This window comes from Prionailurus viverrinus, chromosome A2 (genome assembly GCF_022837055.1).
Source record: "Prionailurus viverrinus isolate Anna chromosome A2, UM_Priviv_1.0, whole genome shotgun sequence".
Classification (NCBI taxonomy): Eukaryota; Metazoa; Chordata; class Mammalia; order Carnivora; family Felidae; genus Prionailurus; species Prionailurus viverrinus.
In genome coordinates, this window is record NC_062562.1 from 155475707 (window position 1) to 155496349 (window position 20643).

The following is a 20643-nucleotide window of genomic DNA, read 5'->3' on the forward strand; positions in this document are numbered from 1 at the left end:
GGTCAGAGAGAGGGAGACACAGAATCCGAAGCAGGCTCCAGGCTCTGAGCCGTCGGCACAGAGCCTGACGTGGGGCTCGAACTCACAGACCGTGAGATCATGACCTGAGCCGAAGTCGGACGCTCAACCGACTGAGCCACCCAGGCGCCCTATGATTTCTTCTTGAAGAGTTTTTTATTTTAATGTTTGGGAGAGAGAGCTCGTGCATGCACATGCACATGTGAGCAAGGGAGGGGCAGAGAGAGGGAGAGGGAGAGAGGGAGAATACCAAACAGGCTCCGTGCTGTCAGCGCAGAACCCACAGCAGGGCTTGATCTCACAAACCATGAGATCATAACCTGAGCTGAAATCAAGAGTCAGACCTCAATCAACTGAGTCACCCAGGCACCCCTCTTCTAAGAGTTTTCATGGTTTTAGCTCTTACAGTTAGGTATTTAATCCATTTTGCATTAATTTTTTGTCTATGCTACAAGGCAAGGGTCCATCTTCATCCTTCTGTGTGTGTGAATATCCAGTTTTCTCAGCACCACTTGGTGAAGAAACATTCTTTCCCCATTGAATGGTCTTGATGCCCTTGTCAAAAATCAACCGACCACAGGTGTGAGTTTCACACATGTTCTTCCATCACACACTACCAGTGAAATTCATAAGCAAACAAATTTAAAAGCCAAACAAGGGGCGCCTGGGTGGCGCAGTCGGTTAAGCGTCCGACTTCAGCCAGGTCACGATCTCGCAGTCCGTGAGTTCGAGCCCCGTGTCGGGCTCTGGGCTGATGGCTCAGAGCCTGAAGCCTGTTTCGGATTCTGTGTCTCCCTCTCTCTCTGCCCCTCCCCCGTTCATGCTCTGTCTCTCTCTGTCCCAAAAATAAATAAAAACGTTGAAATAAAAGCCAAACAAGTGAGGGGCGCCTGGGTGGCTCCGTTAAGCATCCGACTTCGGCTCAGGTCACGATCTCACTGCCTGTGAGTTCAAGCCCTGCATCGGCCTCTGTACTGACAGCTCAGAGCCTGAAGCCTGCTTCAGATTCTATGTCTCCCTCTCTCCCTGCCCCTCCCTGACTTGCACTCTGTGTGTGTCTCTCACTCTCAAAAACAAACAAGCATTAAAAAGCAAAACAAGTGAGTGATTTACCCTGGATTATGAAACTATGAGATCTGGTCGCTCATTAAAGAGCTCAGAGCAGTGCCCCCGTGTCTTTGTTACTTTATCTTTCTTTTAAATAGTTTTATTGATGTATAACTTATATAACATAAAGTTCACCCATGCAGCTCAATGGTTCTGAGTATACTTACAGAATTGTGCAACCATTACCATAATCTAATTATAAGCCATTTCTATCACCACCACCACCCCGCCCTCCCCCCCCCCCACAAAGAGACCTCGTACCTATCAGTAGTCACTCCTCACGCCCACCTGCTCCCAGGCAACCACTACTCTCTTTCGCCCATTTTGGATATCTCACATGAATGACATCATTTACAGTATGTGGTCTTTTGTAACTGGCTTCTTTCACTTAGCGTAATATTTTTTAGGTCCATCTATGTAACATCTATCCTCTTTTAAATGCCACATACCCTCTTAAAAATACTACTCCATCATAATGAATACACCACATTTTGTTCATCCATTCTTCAGTTGGTGGACATTTGAGTTTTTTCTAATTTTTAGCTGTTAGGAAAAATCCAGCTATGAACATACGTGGACACGTGTGCTCATTTTTCTTGGGTAGACACCACGATTTAACCTTACTGATCCCCTACTGTGTGTCATAAACACACTAAGCATTGGAGGAAAGAAACAGTTCCTGTTTGCACGGAATGCAGTCTGGCACAGACAGATAAACCAGGAAGCGGGATGCCCCATGACAAGCACTGTTAGAGGTGAGCACCAAGTGCTATGGAAACTGAGAGGGCAATTTTCTTGTGAAGTCAAGGAAAGGTGGGGAAAGAAAGCTGTTCAGGGTAAGTACAGAGAGCTGGGACAAAGCTCATCAAGTTTCTGATATTAAGTCACAGAGTTTGGGATTTCATGCCCCGAGCAATGGGAAATTACTCAAAAATCAACATGGATGGGGCGCCTGGGTGGCGCAGTCGGTTGAGCGTCCGACTTCAGCCAGGTCACGATCTCGCGGTCCGGGAGTTCGAGCCCCGCGTCGGGCTCTGGGCTGATGGCTCGGAGCCTGGAGCCTGTTTCCGATTCTGTGTCTCCCTCTCTCTCTGCCCCTCCCCCGTTCATGCTCTGTCTCTCTCTGTCCCAAAAATAAATAAACGTTGAAAAAAAAAAATTAAAAAAAAAAATCAACATGGAAGAGGAACGAATAAAGCTAACAATGATTCACTCCTGACCCACTTCCCTGACCACCAAAGTAAACCCAACGCTAACCCACATACACAGTTAGGGATCCAAATACTGGCAGGTGAGGCACCCTACACAAAAATAAGCTCCTTGAAATGCTCATTATAACATGCCTACTTGGTTAATGCAGAAAACATCAGTGAGAAATGAGAACCTGAAATACAGTAGTGTCAGAAAAGGATGTCCAATACAACCACCCCGATCGCTTACATGAACACGAAGACCTCTGAACTGGTAGCCAACAGCATTCTTTGGTTTCTATTCCAGAGCACAATCAAGTAAGCAAATTTCTCCTACTTTTTGTTGGATTTTTCTTCCTCTTCAGTCTCATCATCAAATATGCTAATAAGCACATCAATCACATCGATCAGTCGTTCTACAACAACTCAACAGATGCTGGAAGGTCTACTGTGTGCCAGGCACTGTTCTATGTACTGGGGCTACAGCAGAACACAATGCAAAATGCTGCCCTCGTGATGCTTACAACATGGCGGGGGAGTCAGACATTCACAAATATACAAGATACGGCTGAGTAGTGATAAGCATCAAGATGGCTTATCTTCCTCAATTCTTGCTCTCTCATTAACCACCAGCAATCCGGCATTGGTGATCTAGCCCCACAGAGCAAGCCAAACAGCAATATTCAGGTCCGATAATGACCTGTCAAAACTAAGAGCGTTTTCGATTCCATTCTCCTTCTCTGGCCTCTCTATACCTATGACCTTACTGACTAACACCTCCCCTTTCCTACATGTCACCCTGCTGACTTCCTGTTTCTTCGACCACTGGGCAGCCTCTGAGATTTTGTCTATATTTTCCTTCCCCATTAAACATCTCATTCACTTCCAAAGTTTCAACTATTTTATCTATGCAGATGATTCTCTGATCCTTATTTTTGCAAAAGCAGCACTCAATGTGCTGGAAAAGTATAACCTAAGAGAGGCATGACTCACAACTGTCCCAAAGAAAAGGTTGAATTTAAGCAAAACAAGATCGATTTGAGTTGTTCTGACTACTTATTGTAGGCCAATCTTAGCCTAGACGATCTCAAGTTTAGAGTGCATCACAATCACCAGGAAGGCTTTCTGAAACGCAGATCTCTATGTTCTAAATCAGCAAGCCTGTGGTAAGCTTAGCGTTCTGTACTTTAATAAATCACCTAGATGATCCTGACCCAAGACTTTAATGAACCGCCCTTTGAGACACAGCCATTGGAAACAGAGAAAATGACTCAGAGCAGCTGCCAGAGTCCGTGGCGATTTCTGGTAGGGATCCACGTGAAGAACGTGTGTGTCTGGTAGGAGAGAGGAGGTAGGGTGTGTGTGCATGCCAGGTGGGGGATAACGAGAAGCATGTGTCTCAGGGCCCTGCAGACTGCCAAGTTCAGGCTAGGAAGAAAGGAGTAGCAAACTGGGACTGAGAGCTGTCTTATGAGGTGTCAGCTAATTTCCAGACAGGAAGAATCTGGATATTAAAGTGGGAAGAAGAAACTAAAAAACGTAGAAAGACCTTCCATATCAGGTCACATTAGCTGACCTCAGAGGAGATTAGCAACGTAAGGCTTTACGGGAAAGTGTCCTATATAGCACTAGAGTGCCACCTACTGTGGCCCGGTGGGCAGATGTAAATTCTTGGACCATTGAGAGACTACTCACCACTCAGTTTCACCCCCTCTCCTGTTCTCTCACCTGGCCTACCGCTGCTCCAATGCTTCCGGTTCCATCAACAATTCCTGTGACGGTCGCCAAAGCCTCACTGCTCCCTTGGATCAGCTCTTGGTGACCCAGGTCCGCAGAAATAGCAGAGCTAATCATATTAGAAGGTCCACCAATAAAAAATCCTGAAGTCATAAACAAAACAGGTTCTCATTAACACACTATTCTTAACACCACTAGAAATCTACTGGACAAGATAAGCTCTTATCCAAACATTTTTTTTAATGTTTATTTATTTTTGAGAGAGAGAGAGACAGAGTGTACGCAGGGAAGGGGCAGAAAGAGAGGGAGACACAGAAGCAGGCTCCAGGCTCTGAGCTGTGAGCACAGAGCCTGACGTGGGGCTCGAACTCACGAGCCGTGAGATTATGACCTCACGGTCATATGGAGATTATGAGCCAAAGTCGGATGCTTAACCCACTGAGCCACCCAGGCACTCCTCAACATTTTAATCAATATGCTGAAGAGAAACAGTGAAGGGGGAGGGGGGGAGAAGAAACCAGTAAAAATGAACACTCTCCCAGATAGTGACATCTTCAAACTAGTTGGCATCTGCTTTTCTGAAAGTCCTACTTGAATTACGTGATACGGCAGTTTATTTTTATAAAAGCCAAAGATACAGAAAATACAGTGAACGTACAGCCTTTCTAATGCTGCAAAGGCTGCGTTCATTAGTAACTAATTACACTCGCTTGTCGACTTCTACGGTAGAGTTGTATCAACTGAGCATTTGACTATCCAAATTCAACCACACGTACTGAAAATAAGAGTGAAGAGAAGCAGCTCCACAAGCGGCGCAGATGGTTCTTCTCAGCCACCGCCCCCCGCAAGGCTGTCTGAGGACTGAGCAGAGGCTGGCCCGTGTGAATCTGTTCGCACGGCTGGAATGAACTCCATGTGCCTCACGTATCATGAGCAGCTCTCACTCTCCTAAGTATGATCTAAAGTTTAAAAGTCATTTTTCTATACCATGGCTCTGATTACACTCAACTGTTTCATCTGCTGCTCCAGTGGAGAAACACTGGCCAATTCCAACACTGAAAGCTGGTGAACTGGTTTCTAACGTGCCATCTTCCTAAGTCGCTTCTAGAAGTAACAGGGGAAGCTGAGGCCAATCAAAAAATACTAGAGGGGTGCCTGGGTGGCTCCATCGGTTCAGCGTCCAACTTCGGCTCAGATCATGATCTTGCGGTCCTCAAGTTCGAGCCCCGCGTCGGGCTCTGTGCTGACAGCTCAGAGCCTGGAGCCTGCTTCGGATTCTGTCTCCCTCTCTCTTGCCCCAACCCCACTCGTGCTCTGTCTCTCTCTCTCTCTCTCTCTCTCTCAATCTCTCTCTCTGTCAAAAATAAATAAACTTAGGGGCGCCTGGGTGGTTCAGTCGGTTGGGCATCCGGCTTTGGCTCAGGTCATGATCTCACGGTCTGTGGGTTCGAGCCCCACGTCGGGCTCTGTGCTGACAGCTTGGAGCCTGGAGCCTGCTTCAGATTCTGTGTCTCCCTCTCTCTCTCTGCCCTACCCCTACTCATGCTCTGTCTCTTTCTGTCTTAAAAATCAAAATAAACATTAAAATTAAAAAAATAATAATAATAAAATAAATAAATAAATAAACTTAAAAAAAAATAAAGTAAAAAAAAGTACTAGAAAATCTCTGTCAAAGGGACTGCTTCTCTAACAACAGGACTGAAGAGGTCACATAAGAGCAGAGAAACAGAATCTGAAGTAGACAGTTTTCCTTTTACCATGTGAGTTCTCTATAACGAAGGGTCAGTATTACTCAAGCTGAAAGAGCACACAGTTTCCCTCTCTTCTTTTTATTTACAGAGGAGTAGTAATAGTATAACGAAACAGAGCCACACAACATACCTGTAACCGCCATCAGAAGTGCGTTAATGGACTTATCGTTTGGAGAACCTATGAGGAGGGACACAGAAACAGCGTGCTGATTTTAAGAACGGATTACACGGGCCCGCACCGAACAGCACACAAAGATCTGGATCTCGGTGACCTCACAGATCACTCCCAGAGACAACAAAGGGCTACAAGTCTTTCACCGCCTGCCCCAACTTTTATTTGTAATGTCTGCCACTTGCTGGTGCTCGAGCTAATGAGACTTCTAAAAGCTAAGGAAAAACTCTACTCCCTTCTCAGCAGCATCTTAAGGGACATATACCAAACCTACTAATTACCATCTCTCCTCTTTTGAAACCCTTTCCCTTTTATTGTTTTATTGCCTCTAATGCTGGCCCTCTGGAGCCTACCCTCAAACAAAGCATATACACTCCCAAGCAAGCTTTTAAACAAACCAACAAAGCAGAAGAGATGCCAGTTTCCTCCCCAACACAAATAAAACTACGTGATGATACTTTTACCAGGCATTTACAGGACCATACAAAGGTCTCGGATCAGCCTTTGTAGCCGGTCTCAAGGATCTCCCTGGCGTTGATCGCTGACTCATGGCAAAGGCCTTAGTCCTAAGAGATCAGAAAAATAATTGAATTGCAAGGGAATACTCACGGCTATATCCAACGAGGGACCCAACTGCCAGAAGCAGACTCAGAGCTAAAACCGGGGCTCTCTTCTGTAATACGTCAGAGACGAAACCTTGCAAAGTTCCACCTGTAAAGCACAAGGAGCCCATCACAATCAAAATCGTTTATCATTTAGCTCAGTTACCTGAAACTCATTCACCATGTACCCTCTACCTGCTATAGGATCCTGAGACTGATCCACCCAAAAAGAGGGCTGACTCTCCTAAAAAGCTTCCACCAGAGCTTCCTTTTAGGAAGAATGCCTGTCAATTGCCATGATGGATGACAGGGACAGGACACCACGAATCAGACAGCAAAATAAGGAAAAATCATCAAAACCACCCACTGTCTCTTGCTGTTCTCCCTTTTCAAACCAGCTGTGAAGGCTTTTCCTAATTCTTCTGCTTTTTATTTTAAAAGATACGGGGGTGCCTGGGTGGCTCAGTCAGTTAAGCGTCCGACTTCGGCTCAGGTCATGATCTCTCAGTTTGTAACTGAGCCCCACGTCGGGCTCTGTGCTAACACCTGGGAGCCTGGAGCCTGCTTCGGATTCTGTGTGTGTGTGTGTGTGTGTGTGTGTGTGTGTGTGTATGTGTGTGTGTGTGTGTGTGTGTCTGCCCCTCCCCCACTTGCGTTCTGTCTCTCTCTCTCTCAAGAATAAATAAACATTAAAAAAAATTGTTTTAAGATGATTCATTAGGGGCTCCTGGATGGCTCAGACAGAACCTGCTTGGGATTCTCTCTCTCTGTCTCTCCCTCTTTCTCTTGTGCATAGGCCCGCCCTCTGCCCCTCCCCCTGACTCACGCACGTGCGTGCGCTCTCTCTCTCTCTCTCTCTCGCTCGCTGTCTCTCTCTCTCCCAAAATAAATAAGCATTAAACAAACAAACAAAAAAAAGATGATTCATTGAAGACCATGCCTCACAGGCTATTAGTAGCAGCCAATAAATGTTCACTAAAATTAAATGCAGTGATTATGGTCTGGTGATAATGCACAGGCCAGGATCTTTAAAAAGAGGTGATGTGAATCCTTCAAACAACAAGGTCACCTTTCGATACAGCCCCATTTCGAGTTCTAGGGACTATGGGACATCTGGTACATCCTCATCAGACAGCAGGATCCAGAGGTATGAGCAGGTCTAAAGGTGACAGCCTCACCTTTGGCTCTGTATCTAAGGCTAAGGGCAGACAAATTCAAGTACAATAACAGGGTATCGCCTGAGGATGCACTGCTCTCACGTGCTCAGGACAGTTTAGCCTTACCACAATTCTAAATCCAAACAGCACAGAAAAGATGTTAAGGTTTTGCCACAGCAACAGCAGTAACACCCACTACCGCAGTCCGTACTGCTGTCTTGTTTTAAGGTTTCTCCCATACTTGTTTATACTTCCAGCTATAGCAAAAAGTTACCATTAAAATCTGCTGTGTACAATGAAACAGCTGCAAAATGCGCATAGGAATTAATCCCCCTATTATTCCTACCTCTATGGTCTGACAAAATCTACACACTAAGCTAGTATCTCCCCTTCTTTGGTGTGGGTGGTGGGAAAGGTGGTGGGAAATAGGTCAAATGAACACATTCACATTCTAACTCGGCTCCCTGGCATGTGATTAGCTTTAGAGCTCAGATATCACTTACAAGTGTACGAAAGGGTTACACTTAAAGAGATCACGGAGGGAAACATCGCTGTGCTTCCCAACACAAAAGAACTGATCCATAAACAAAGAACGGAGAAACAAGAGCCCTATAAATCACAGGGCTGCCGGGGGCTGGCTCTTCTTTTCTATGGATTTTTTTTTTTTTTTTAAGAGTTTGTGTGTTTACTGGTTGGACACTTTAGGAAAAATGGCTGTGGACTAAGTAATAAGACTTTAAAGGATGTCAGATTTCATAACCCAGTAAAATATTACTAGTGACTAATTCCCCTTACAGAAAAAGATGCATCTGGCCTTACCTATAATTCCTCCAACATCATACCAAATGGACAGCTTGTCAGCTTCAGCCTCCTTCCACCCAAAGTTGTTACTCAGATAAAAGGGCAACCAGAAGAAGAAGGAGTAATTTACCAACTTCAAGCAGGCATAGGCCAGTGAATACTACAAGAAAAACATGCGACTATCAGTGAGAACAAATAGCACAGCAGGACCACAATTTTTAACATAATTAAAAAAGCAAAACCAGACACAGGAGTTTGGGATGAACCCACCTGATTCTAGAATTAAACATTTCTATAGATTCCCTGACTTTGCCTAGTCTCCCTCTTCTCTTTATCCCCATTAGCTTCCAGAAAAGCACATGCAGCAGCCTTTAGAATAAGAACACATAGGACTATTTCTTGACTGTCCCCAATTTCTTCTCCTTCCAGTTCTCTGGTAGAAGCAAACCAGTGTTTTGAACCTAAAAGGCAGGGCATTTACTCATGTTTCTTTATTTAGACAAAGATAAAAGGTATTCATCCCACTATCATTAACCAAAAGCAAAGAAATCCAGTAAGCATCTCGGCTTTTCTTCCAAGCAGCCAAACCTTTCTGGTTCGTCTACTTCCTGCAAAGTTAACACTATGAACAGTGGAGGGCAATAGGACTACACTCCAGTTTCAAGGTCTAAAAAAAGCATCAACGTTAAAACTATTTTCATATTATGGTGTCCAAAGGCTTTATATTCCAGTGGAAAAGAAAAAGTATCTTTGGTGAGTCAACAATGAAGGAACACGATGGCCATGGGCCTCGTGACTCTACTTGGAGGAATAAAAGATGGCAGCGGGGCTAAGACTCCTATATTCAACACATTATTACCAGGAAATCCTGACATTTAGCATCAAAGGAAAAAGGGGGAGGAGCAGAGAGACCGGACTTCAAAGGGTGTCTGGCTAGTATATTCTTTTCCCTGGAGCTGCCAGTTATTCCCTAGGTATCACTTGTTTTAAAACAGCTTCCCTGGCAGGGCAACAGCCACCCCCTAGAGAGCTAAATCCCAATCATGAGGGCGTTTTGTCCAGACAGCCTGCTGCAGAGACAAAGGAATTAAGTTAACTAGATTTCCTCTGCATCCCTGCCTGTGTCAGGGAACAATCGCTTGTGAAATACAAAGGAATAGAAAAAAAAAAAAAAAAAACACTTACAGCAACAGATTTTTAAGTCCTGTCCCAGAAATTAAACTATTACCAGCAAAGTATTTTAATAACTAGTTAAAAATTACTAATCACTAGCATGAGAACAGGCCTAAAGGAACTTGCATTTCTCTTGTATAATATGTCATCTTTTGGTGACAGAATTGTGGAAACTCACACTTACATTTTAACTTATAGTTCACTGTTTGCAAATATCGGTCCTCTCGGCTTGGAGGCAGAGGTCAGAGGGAACAAGTATGTATGAGAAAGGACAACCTGCAGGCTCTGAATCTAGCTGAGGGGTTACATTGTAAAGCACCATTAGACAATAAAATAAACAAAACCGGGTGCTTGTTCACAATACAATAACCCAATGTTCTAGGCCCCGGGGAAGGCTGGTTTACTTTCCACTCCAGAGGGAAGGGGAACAGAGACACAGGATGGGCTGAGGGACTTATCCCAGGCCTCACACAGAGTTAGTGGGTAAGCCGGACACAAAACCTAGGCCTCTTAACTTCCACTCCCGTGCTAGAGGGCCCGAAACATCAAGACAGAAAAACTGCAGCAGAAGGGATTTAGTTCAGACGTTAGACGGTTCTCCTGACCGTAAAGGTTTTGGAAACACTGGAATGCATTACCAAGAAGTACTGTGGAGTAATGTGCTCTGGACGTTTTAATAAAAGGACAAACAATTTTGTTCCCGGAATGATAAGAATATAGGCAAAGAAGGCAGACTGAAATGGACCATTCAAACCCCCCTCTTGGTCTACATATAATTCTATAATACTTCAACAAATCAGAAATAATGTATTTAAAAACACCAATTTCGGGCACCTGAGTGGCTCAGTTGGTTAAGCTTCCGACTCTTGATTTTTGGCTTAGGTCATGATCTCACAGTTTGTGAGACTGAGCCCCATGTCAGGCTCTGCCTGCTTGGGTTTCTCTCTCTCCCTCTCTCTCTCTCTCTCTCTCTCTGCTCCTCCCCTGTGCATGCGTGCATGTGCTCCCCCTCTCTCCTCTCATTCAAAATAAATAAACATTAATAAACAAAAACAAAAAAAACATTAATTCTGCCTTCTTACTTGAATGCTAGGTCAGGGTCAGCACACTGGAGCTCACGGGCCAAACCTGTCCACACCCATTTGTTCCATACCATCCAGGGTTTCTTGCTTCCTGGACGTGAGTAGGTGTGATAGAGACTGTACAATCCCCCCTCCAAAGTTAAAAACATTTACTATCTGGCTCTTCACAGAAAATGTACACCAACCCCTGCATTAGACTGCGGATAAAATTTCAAGTCTAGAAACAAGCCGAGGGTCACTATCCAATATTCCTCTGAACATATACTCCTACAATAAGGTATCAAAAAGAAGCTAAACACTTAAAGATGCTTTATCCTAGGGAGGGTTCACATTCAGGCCATAATATCTCACTGGTGGTAAGGAGATCTGAGGGGCCCTTACCGGTATAACTCCAGGAAGACAACAGGCCTGATAAAAGCTGATTGCCTTGACTTGGGTAATAGTGCTGCCTTCTTGAATGGAATAATTAGGTTCGTATTCATCTTCGTTTTCGGCGCCATTAATTAATGGCCTGTGTGAGTCTTCTTCAAAATTTTCTTTTGCCTCAATACCTGGGATACCTGCAACAGTAACAGCCACCATTTATAGAATGCCTTCTAGATGCCCGGCACTGGGCCAAGGGTTCTGCGTGTATCATTGCTCGTAGGGTTGGTATTATTTTCATTTCCACATTACAGAAGAAGCGACTAAGGTTCAGAGGCCAAGGTCAGCTGAGGTCGGCTAAGAACACACAGCTAATAAGCCACAAAGCCAGGACTCTGATTCTACTTTACCTGGCTTCAGAGCAATGCTTTTTCAACTACTTCACACTCTCTCTCTTACATTAAAAAAATAAAATAAAGTGTTCACTACACACGAGTAAACTGATATGTCTCTTCAAGAACACTCAAAAGACGGACTTGTACATTTATTTGCTTCTGTGGTTTTGCTCGTACATATTCTGTATGTAACCACAGATGAGTATCACACTAAATTACTTTTACGAAGGACAAGAAATGTCTGAAGAAGTGAAATGAGAAACATTCCATGCTAGTTTCCAGTCAGTATTCTCGATTACAAAGCTCATTTGCCAATGAAGAGTTTTCCCTGAATCCGGGAAGGTGAGCCTCGCTCCCCTCCAACGTCCGCAGCTGTGCTGGGAGAGCCACCCACGGGGTCTACTGGACACACAGAGCAACGCCACTCCTCTAAGTCACTGAAAGGGGCTCACAGTTCTCCTAGGGAACAAGAACCTGGCCGTGCAGGCCTCACCCATAACCGTAAGACGTTCTGAACAGAAAGGCCGCTTCTCCTCACCAATTTCTTCTGGTGACACCAGGAGTCCAAAGAAGATGATGATCCCACCAGCAAACTGCACCGCCGCGGTCACCAGAAAGGCATACTGGAGAAGAGAGGAGAGAGGTGCTTCCTTACCCATCTGGGGGATTCGTTCAAGCACATTCATTAGAAGCACCCATGGGGCAGGTGGGGAGCTGGGCAGGAAGAACAGGGAGACTGGCAAGGAAATGGCCCGTGCCAGGCACAGAGCTGTTTCACGTGTTTTCCCAGGCATCTTCCCCACGAGGCTCAAAGAGCACAATTAAAGTCCCAGGGACACTGAGTGGTACTACAATTGTGAAATCAGGACTGGCTCCCAAATCCTCATTCTTCGCACCACACAGCCTCCCAAGGAGACAGTATCTGCCCCCGCAAACATTCTATCCGGTTGAGGGGATTAAACAATACACCAAACAATAACACGAGGCATCAAGCGGCCGAATAGATGAGAAGGCCCAGTCCTAATAAGAAACACATAGAGAAGGAAACAGCTAATGATGCCGATATAGCAAGACAATGTCTTAAGGAAGAGCTAAAACAGGCAGCTGACGGTCTTTCCCAGCACGACTGAAGCAAAGAGGGCTGGGAACTGGATAGAAAGTCTCCTACATGGTCAAAGCAGATGGCTTGTGCTGAGGGACAGTAGGGAATAAAACTGATAGGAAAAGCTGAGATCAAGATGAAAGAACCTCAAAAGCCAGGCTGCAGAGCTGAATTCTGTTTAATAGAGAATGGAACCTGATGTGGATAGACAGCCTAAATTTCTGGAAAAGACGGTGACACGTTAGCGTTTCCAGAAGTCAAACCTGGGAGCAGCACACAGGGTGAACCAAATTCCCATCTGAAGCAATGAGTATAATCCAGATGCAAATCTAAGAAGCCTAGAATAAAGGTGACTGGGAGTGCACAAAGGACCTCCCATTGACCCTAACTAGACAAAAATTCTTCTGAGACCAAACCTTTGGTGAACTATTCAAAGATTTATTTATTTTTTAGGGGCACCTGAGTGGCTCAGTCGGTTAAGCGTCCGACTTCAGCTCAGGTCATGATCTCGCGGTCTGTGAGTTCGAGCCCCGTGTCAGGCTCTGTGCTGACAGCTCAGAGCCTGGAGCCTGCTTCAGATTCTGTGTCTCCCTCTCTCTCTGCCCCTCCCCCACTCACACTCTGTCTCTCTCCAAAATAAATAAACATTTTTTAAAACTTAAAGATTTATCTACTTTTTAAAAGATTAACTTACTTACATTATTTAGGTTTTAAAATACATATACTTTCACATGATCCAAGCAACAAAAAGTAGATTGTATAGTAAAAACTCTCCTTCCCACCTCTTCTCCCATCCACTTAATCCTCATTTTCCCAACACATGACCATTGTTATTTGATTTCTACTTCCCAGAGACTGTTTTAGAAACACAAGCGAATATAAATATATACTCTAACTTTTCCGCCATTCTACAAAAATGGCTTCACTCAATACATGCTGTTCTGCACCCTCGCTTTCTTCATTTAACATACCATTGAGAACTTTCCCTATCAGGACGGAGAAAGCTTCCAAATTCTAATTTATGGCCTTCAGCCTTCCGTTGAAGAGGATATCACAGTTTATTTCCCTACTGGTTCACATTTGTTACCAATTTTTGTTATTACAAACAATGTTGAAATAACCGAATAGAAATATTACCTTGTATATGTGGAAGTATATTCACCTGTGGGATTACTTACTGGAGGTGGAACAGCTCAGTTAGAGCAGCTGTAATTTTGATGGACAGTCTCATAGTGACTCCGGGGGGGGGGGGGGGGGGGGGGTGTCAATGCTTGTTTACATTCTCATAAACACAAGATGCTATCAAACTTAGGGATTCTTACCAATATAACAAGTAAACAGCATAGTTCCTTTCTTTTTTAGTGTAGTTTTAATTTGCATTTCTCTACCAACTAACACCTACGCTCCATAAAGGCAGAGATTTTTCTCTTTTCTGGCCAGTGCTCTACTCCCTACTGCCTAGGAGCACTTAGACTGTAATACATATTTATTGAATGAATAAGTTACAAATAAAGTGGCATATTTTGTCATATATTTCGAAACCATTTCTATTTCTTTTTCATGAACTACACATTCAAATCCTTTACCCTCCTTTCTATTTGTTGTTGATCTTTTTATTATCAATTTGCAGATACTCTTTACATAGGAGGGAGATTAGTTCTTTATCTGTAACATGAGTTGCAAAGACTTTTCTCCCAATTGATTATATTGTCTTTAGACTTGGGCATTTTTCCCATGAATAATCTCTATGTTTGGATTTATCAAAACTTTGTCTACTTTTAATATAAGTCTTGCCCCACCCAAACATAGCTCTACATAGTTTTAAATAGCCATAGTACTATTTCCTAAAAAGCAAAATATATTTATATACTCAAGAAAAAGCTAGAAAGAAATACCTACCTCATAACCATATTGCAGAACAGAAGAAGCTAGGCATGCTCCCAAAATATTGCCCACTGATGCACAGGCACTCCAGAGACCAAACACAACTCCTCGTCTACGAGAACAGTAGAAAACAGAAAACAATATAATCGGAAGGAATTCTGATGCAGTTCCCATACAAAATGGCCAAAACGGTGGAAGTCCACATTACAAAGATCAACATTCTATCTTAAGATGTTTTTAAAGTACACCCAAATGACAAAACATCATGTTTCTTAAGGCTATTATTAAACTAAAAGCTCATTTCGGGGTGCATCCCAAGATACTGTTAAGAGATTTTTGAAAGTAAGCCACAGATTGGGAAGAAATATTTGCCTATCACTGATCTAATAAAAGACTTGCATTTGAAATACAAAGAACTCTCAAAACTCAATAATACAAAACAATCCAGGGGCGTCGGGCTGGCTCAGGCAGTGGAGCATGCAATTCTTGATCTCAAGGTTGTAAGTTGAGTTGGGTGTAGAAATTACTTAAAAAAAAATTTTAAATCCTAAGGGGGAAAAAAATCTAATACAACAATAAAGAGTATGAATCTACAGTTATCTCAAATAAAAAGTTTAAAAAAAAGAAGCTTCATGCACACAAAAATATGATGCAAGTAAGCACATAAAAAGATATTGGACACCATCAGATATTAGGGAAATGCAAATGAAAACCACAGTGATGTACCACTGCATACCTACTAGAATAGCTGAAAACAAAAAAGGCCACATATACCAAGTGCTGGCAAGAATACACAGCAACTAGAACCCTTACACTCTGCTGGCAGGAATGTAAAATGGTAAAACCACTTTGGAAGAGACTGCCAGTTTCTTAAAAAGGTAAACACACACCTACCACATGACACAGACATTCTACTTTGAGGTATTTATCCAAGGAAAATGAAAGCATATGTTCTTTTAAGGATTTATACACAAATGTTCACAGGGGCTTTGTCTGTAATAACCAAAAACTGAAAACAACCCAAACGTTCAACAACAGCTGAAAAGATAAACAAATGGTGATACAATAGGTTACTACTTGGCTAAAAAAAGGAATGAACTATCGATACACACGATATGAATGAACCTCAGAATAATTACATTGAATGAAAGCAATCAAGAAACTATATACTGTATGATTCTATTTATATAAAATTTTAGAAAATGCAAAGTAATCTAAAGTGACAGAAAGCAGATCAACAGTTGCCTGGAGACAGCAATGGGAGGGAGGGAGAAGGTAGCAGGAGTGGTGGAGGAGAGGACTTTAACAAAACGGCAAGAGGAAACTCTTGGGGGTGATGGATATGTCCATTTTCTTAACTGTGGTGGTGGTTTTAAGGACGTATGCATGCCAACGCTCATCAAATGGTACATCTTAAATCTGTGCAGCTTATTATATACCTTAATAAAGCCATTAAAAAAAAAATAGGTAAACCAAGAATCTAGTGGAAGGGAACCTAGCTACCACAATGGTCCAGGAAAGGGGTGCCTGGGTGGCTCAGTTGGTTAAGGAGCTGACTTCAGCTCAGATCACGCATGCGAGTTCGAATCTTGCATCAGAGTCTCTGCTTTAGCACAGAGCCCACTTCAGATCCTCTGTCCATCCCCACTCCCCTCTCTGCTTCTCCTTCTACCCCCGCACCCGACTCCTACGTGCATGTGTGTGTGTGTGTGTGTGTGTGTGTGTGTGTGCACATGCGTGTTCTCTCTCTCTCTCTCTCTCTCAAAATAAACAAACATTTAAAAAATAATAAAACGGGCTCCTGGGTGGCTCAGTCGGTTGGGCATCCAACTTCAGCTCAGGTCATGATCTCATGGTTTGTGGGTTCGAGCCCGTGTCGGGCTCTGTACTGACAGCTCAGAGCCTGGAGCCTGCTTCAGATTCTGTGTCTCCCTCTCTCTCTGCCCCTCCCCAACTCATGCTCTATCTGTCTCTGTCTCTCAAAAATAAATAAATTTTAAAAAATTAAGGGGCGCCTGGGTGGCTCAGCCGGTTAAGCATCCAACTTCGGCTCAGGTCATGATCTCGCGGTCTGTGAGTTCAAGCCCCGTGTCGGGCTCTGTGCTGACAGCTCAGAGCCTGGAGCCTGCTTCAGATTCTGTGTCTCCCTCTCTCTCTGCCCCTCCCCAACTCATGCTCTATCTGTCTCTGTCTCTCAAAAATAAATAAATTTTAAAAAATTAAGGGGCGCCTGGGTGGCTCAGCCGGTTAAGCATCCAACTTCGGCTCAGGTCATGATCTCGCGGTCTGTGAGTTCAAGCCCCGTGTCGGGCTCTGTGCTGACAGCTCAGAGCCTGGAGCCTGTTTCAGATTCTGTGTCTCCCTCTCTCTCTGCCCCTCCCCCGTTCATGCTCTGTCTCTCTCTGTCTCAAAAATAAATAAACGTTAAAAAAAAAAAGTTGAAAAATTAAAAATTAATTAATTAATTAAAATAAAAAATCATAAAACATACAAAATCTATCAAGAGGGTCCTGGAGGAAAGAGTCAGGTCAGCCTCTGAACAACACTGGCTAACCAAAGACATGATTTTAGAAGAAACCAGTTGAAAAAGAACTGCTTTAAACTGTCATAGTTTTAATGGTACTTTGTGGTTTATTGCTGTGTTTTAGAGGAAACCTCACTGGGCCTTAAGTAGCACATCATCAATTTCACTTACTAGTATTACTTGTTTAAAAACAAATTGTCCAATGTTCAAAAATGAACAATAATGGCTCAAGTTTTTTTTCTTTGTCATTGATCCATAGAAATAATGGAATGGTCAACCTGTCCAGGCACTGCTTTCAAACACCCAGTGTCATCCAATTTATAAAAGCTCAGGTAAGGAGTGCCTGGGTAGCTCAGTCAGTTAAGTGTTCAGACTCTTGATTCTGGCTCAGGTCATGATCTCAAGGTTCATGAGATGAAGTCCACACCAAGCTCTGTGCTAACAGCATAGAGCCTACTTGGGATTCTCTCTCTGCCCCTCCCACACACATTCTCTCTCTGTCTCTCTCGCTCTCTCTCAAAATAAATAAATAAACATTTTGGAGGGCGCCTGGATGGCTCAGTCAGTTAAGCGTCTGACTCTTGGTTTCAGTTCAAGTCATGATTTCATGGCTTCGTGCGTTCAAGCCCCACATCAGGCTCTGTGCAGGCAATGCAGAGCCTGCTTGGGATTCTCTCTCTCCCTTTGTCTCTGCCCCTCTCCCACTTGTGCTGTCTGTCTCTCTCAAAATAAATAAATTTAAAAAAAAATTTTTTTTTAATGAATAAAAATTAAAAAAAATAAAAGCTCAAGTAAGAATGATCTCAAAATGATATGTGTCAAAGTGATTATCTTTGGGGCACCCGGGTGGCTCAGTTAAGCATCTGACTCTTGATTTTGGCTCGGGTCTTGATCTCGTAATTCGTGAGATCGAGTCTCCACATCAGCTGCTGGCAGCACAGAGCCTGCTTAGGATTCTCTCCCTCTATCAGCCCCTCTACCCTCCTCTCTCTTTCAAAATAAAAAAATAAACTAAAAAAAAAAAAAAAGATTATCTTGGGGCACCTGAGTGGCTCAGTCGGTTGAGCATCTGACCTCAGCTCAGGTCATGATCTCACGGTTCGTGGGTCCGAGCCCCGTGTCAGGCTCTGTGCTGACAGCTCAGAGCCTGAGCCTACTTCGGATTCTGTGTCTCCCTCTCTCTCTCTGCCCCTCCCCTGCTTGCACTTTGTCGGTTTCTCTCAAAAATAAACATTTAAAAAAAAAAAGAAAGAAAATGTGCTGGGGGATGGGGGGTAGACTAGATGGCTCAGTTGGTTGAGCATGTGACTCTCAATTTCAGCTCAGGTCATGATCCCAGGGTCGTGGGATTGAGCCCCACGTAGAAATCTCCCCACCCCCACTCTCTCAAAAATAAATAAACATTATTTATTTAAGAATAAAAAAGAACGTGTCTCACGGGGCTAGGCCACCCCTCAAGTCCACACCATTTCCGACACGCTCCAATGTGAAAACTCTCTTTCTAAAATATTTCTATTTTTAGAAATATTCTTTCTAAAATATTCTTTTTTTTTATTCTTTCTAAAATAGAGGGAAGGCACGGGAAGGATCAAAAAGATCAAGTTGACTGATGACAGGTGTGAATAATCTGATATTAAAACCACTTAAAAAGAGAAATTAAAGACAAGGGGAGTGGCATACCCCGCTTTCCCAAACCAGTTGCCCATAACCGCAACCACACAGGGCCAACCGGTAGACTGCAGCAGGCCATTCCCAATCCACAGACAGCAGTAGAGGCCCTTGTTGTAGAAATGCAGCCATTCTGTGACAGGGCCAAAGACGAACACCTACGAGGAAGGGAAGAAAAAGGGACACGTGACATCCACACGGACACCTAGAGGACACCTAACTGCCTACCATGCTTATGTTTCTGCGTGAAGAGACACATTCAAGGGTCCCGAGCCTAAGAGACACGTGGCTGACTCTCCAGAGGCTCCTGCTCAGAGCAGCACCGAGCGAGTAAGACAAACGTGCCAAACTGCCCCCACTGACGAAAGACGTCAAACAACACAAAGCTCCCTGACGACCACCCCCCGGCTCAACGTGGATCTTCTGCTCTAAAAAGTTCAATCCTCATTGTTCGACCCCATCATACAGCTCTCGTTTTCTCATCCTCAGGCCCATGTGTGTGGAGGACAACTGTAAGGACCGAGTTTGTGGATATAAGGTCAGTCAGCGCAGGGCCACGCACACCGTGGGGCCCAGGACACACAAGCTATCATTATTACTGCAGCTGTCGAGAGAACCGGTGGAAGCTGTGATCGGCTCGGTAATTCGTAAGCGTTCGCCAAGCAACTGCTTTTTGTAGGCATTTTGCTCAAGTGAACATTTTGTCTGCAGTTGAAATTTCTTTGGGGAATATTCTGCATGGGTTAAAAAATGGAATGCACCATACTATATGTTTCCATTCTGGAATAAGCAAAAGTATAAGGAGAGAAAAACGGTCAGTGGTTGCTGACCAGAGGCTGGGGGAGGAGGGAAGAATGGTAGTGACACAACTGGACTTGTTTGTTGAAACTTGGAACCACACACCAAGAAGGGTGAGTTCATGCACATACTTCAATTTTTCAAATAATGTAAAAAAACAAAACAAAATGTACACAGGTTTTAAAATAAGATCTATACGTGGGTAGGTGAGCAGGCTACGAATGAATGAAGTGTTTCAATCTCTCAAGTGGCAGATATCGGAAAATAATCATAAAATAGGGTCTAACTGAAATCCATGCTTTCATTCAACCAATAAAAATTCCTCACTAGGAGCTAGGAAACAAACAAACAAAAAAGATGCAGCAAATGTGGATCTTGACCTCTAGAGCACTAAATTAGCTAGGCGTTGTTCCCCAGGCCTCGCACATAGAAACTCCCAAGAGCCTCCCTATCAGCCCTGTAGGAAGGTCTTCAATGAGGCTGAAGCAAGAGCAATGGCAGCTGGGAGATGGCGGAAGAGGAAGTGACACCCAGGTAGTCCAGGTCTCGGGAAATCTGTGACCTCAACCATCATGCTGCAGACCCCCAGGGAAAGCAAGACTGATACAGAAATCAGCAGCCCAAGCAGCAGACAACGTAAGTGCTACGGCGGGGGAGCCCAGAAGAGGAAGCGATCCCTTTGAAGAACGAAGGAGGTCAGGAGAGTAAGGCATTATGAAAGAACTGCCATTTAGCCAGTCACTTGCAGGAGACCCTGAGTTAGACTATGGAGAGCTAACTGAACAGGGAGCCATTGGAGGCAGGAAGAAGAGCGAGAGCAAAGAGAGTGAGGCAGAAAGACACTTAGGACCACGGGAAAAAGTATGGCCAGATCCAAGTGGTGAAGTGTAGTGGTCAACACAACTACCAATGCGGCTCAGGACCAGGTTCTTGAGAGCACTGAATGCCGTGCTATTTATGCTTGGCTTTGGTGGTGAACGAATCAGGGAAGGGGCATGATCCAAATCTCACTTTAAAAAGATTCCCCTAAGTGATGGGGTGCCGGGGTGGCTCAGTCGGTTAAGCGTCTGACTTCGGCTCAGGTCATGATCTTGCAGTTTGTGAGTTCGAGCCCCACGT

The 20643-nt window shown here is 44.0% G+C and overlaps 1 protein-coding gene across 5 annotated transcripts in view; it reads right to left on the reverse strand.

Moving 5' to 3' along the window:
• Positions 1–20643, reverse strand: part of SLC37A3 (solute carrier family 37 member 3) — a 58717-nt gene that overhangs the window by 13497 nt on the left and 24577 nt on the right. For all 5 annotated transcript variants that reach the window (XM_047834117.1, XM_047834116.1, XM_047834108.1 and 2 more), the window contains exons 6-13: positions 18739–18884; positions 14550–14646; positions 12087–12171; positions 11172–11350; positions 8554–8695; positions 6585–6686; positions 5934–5981; positions 4044–4195 (exon numbers count right to left, since the gene is read on the reverse strand). In XM_047834117.1, the coding sequence (XP_047690073.1) occupies positions 4044–4195; positions 5934–5981; positions 6585–6686; positions 8554–8695; positions 11172–11350; positions 12087–12171; positions 14550–14646; positions 18739–18884 (951 nt within the window). The remainder of the gene's footprint in view (positions 1–4043; positions 4196–5933; positions 5982–6584; positions 6687–8553; positions 8696–11171; positions 11351–12086; positions 12172–14549; positions 14647–18738; positions 18885–20643) is intronic.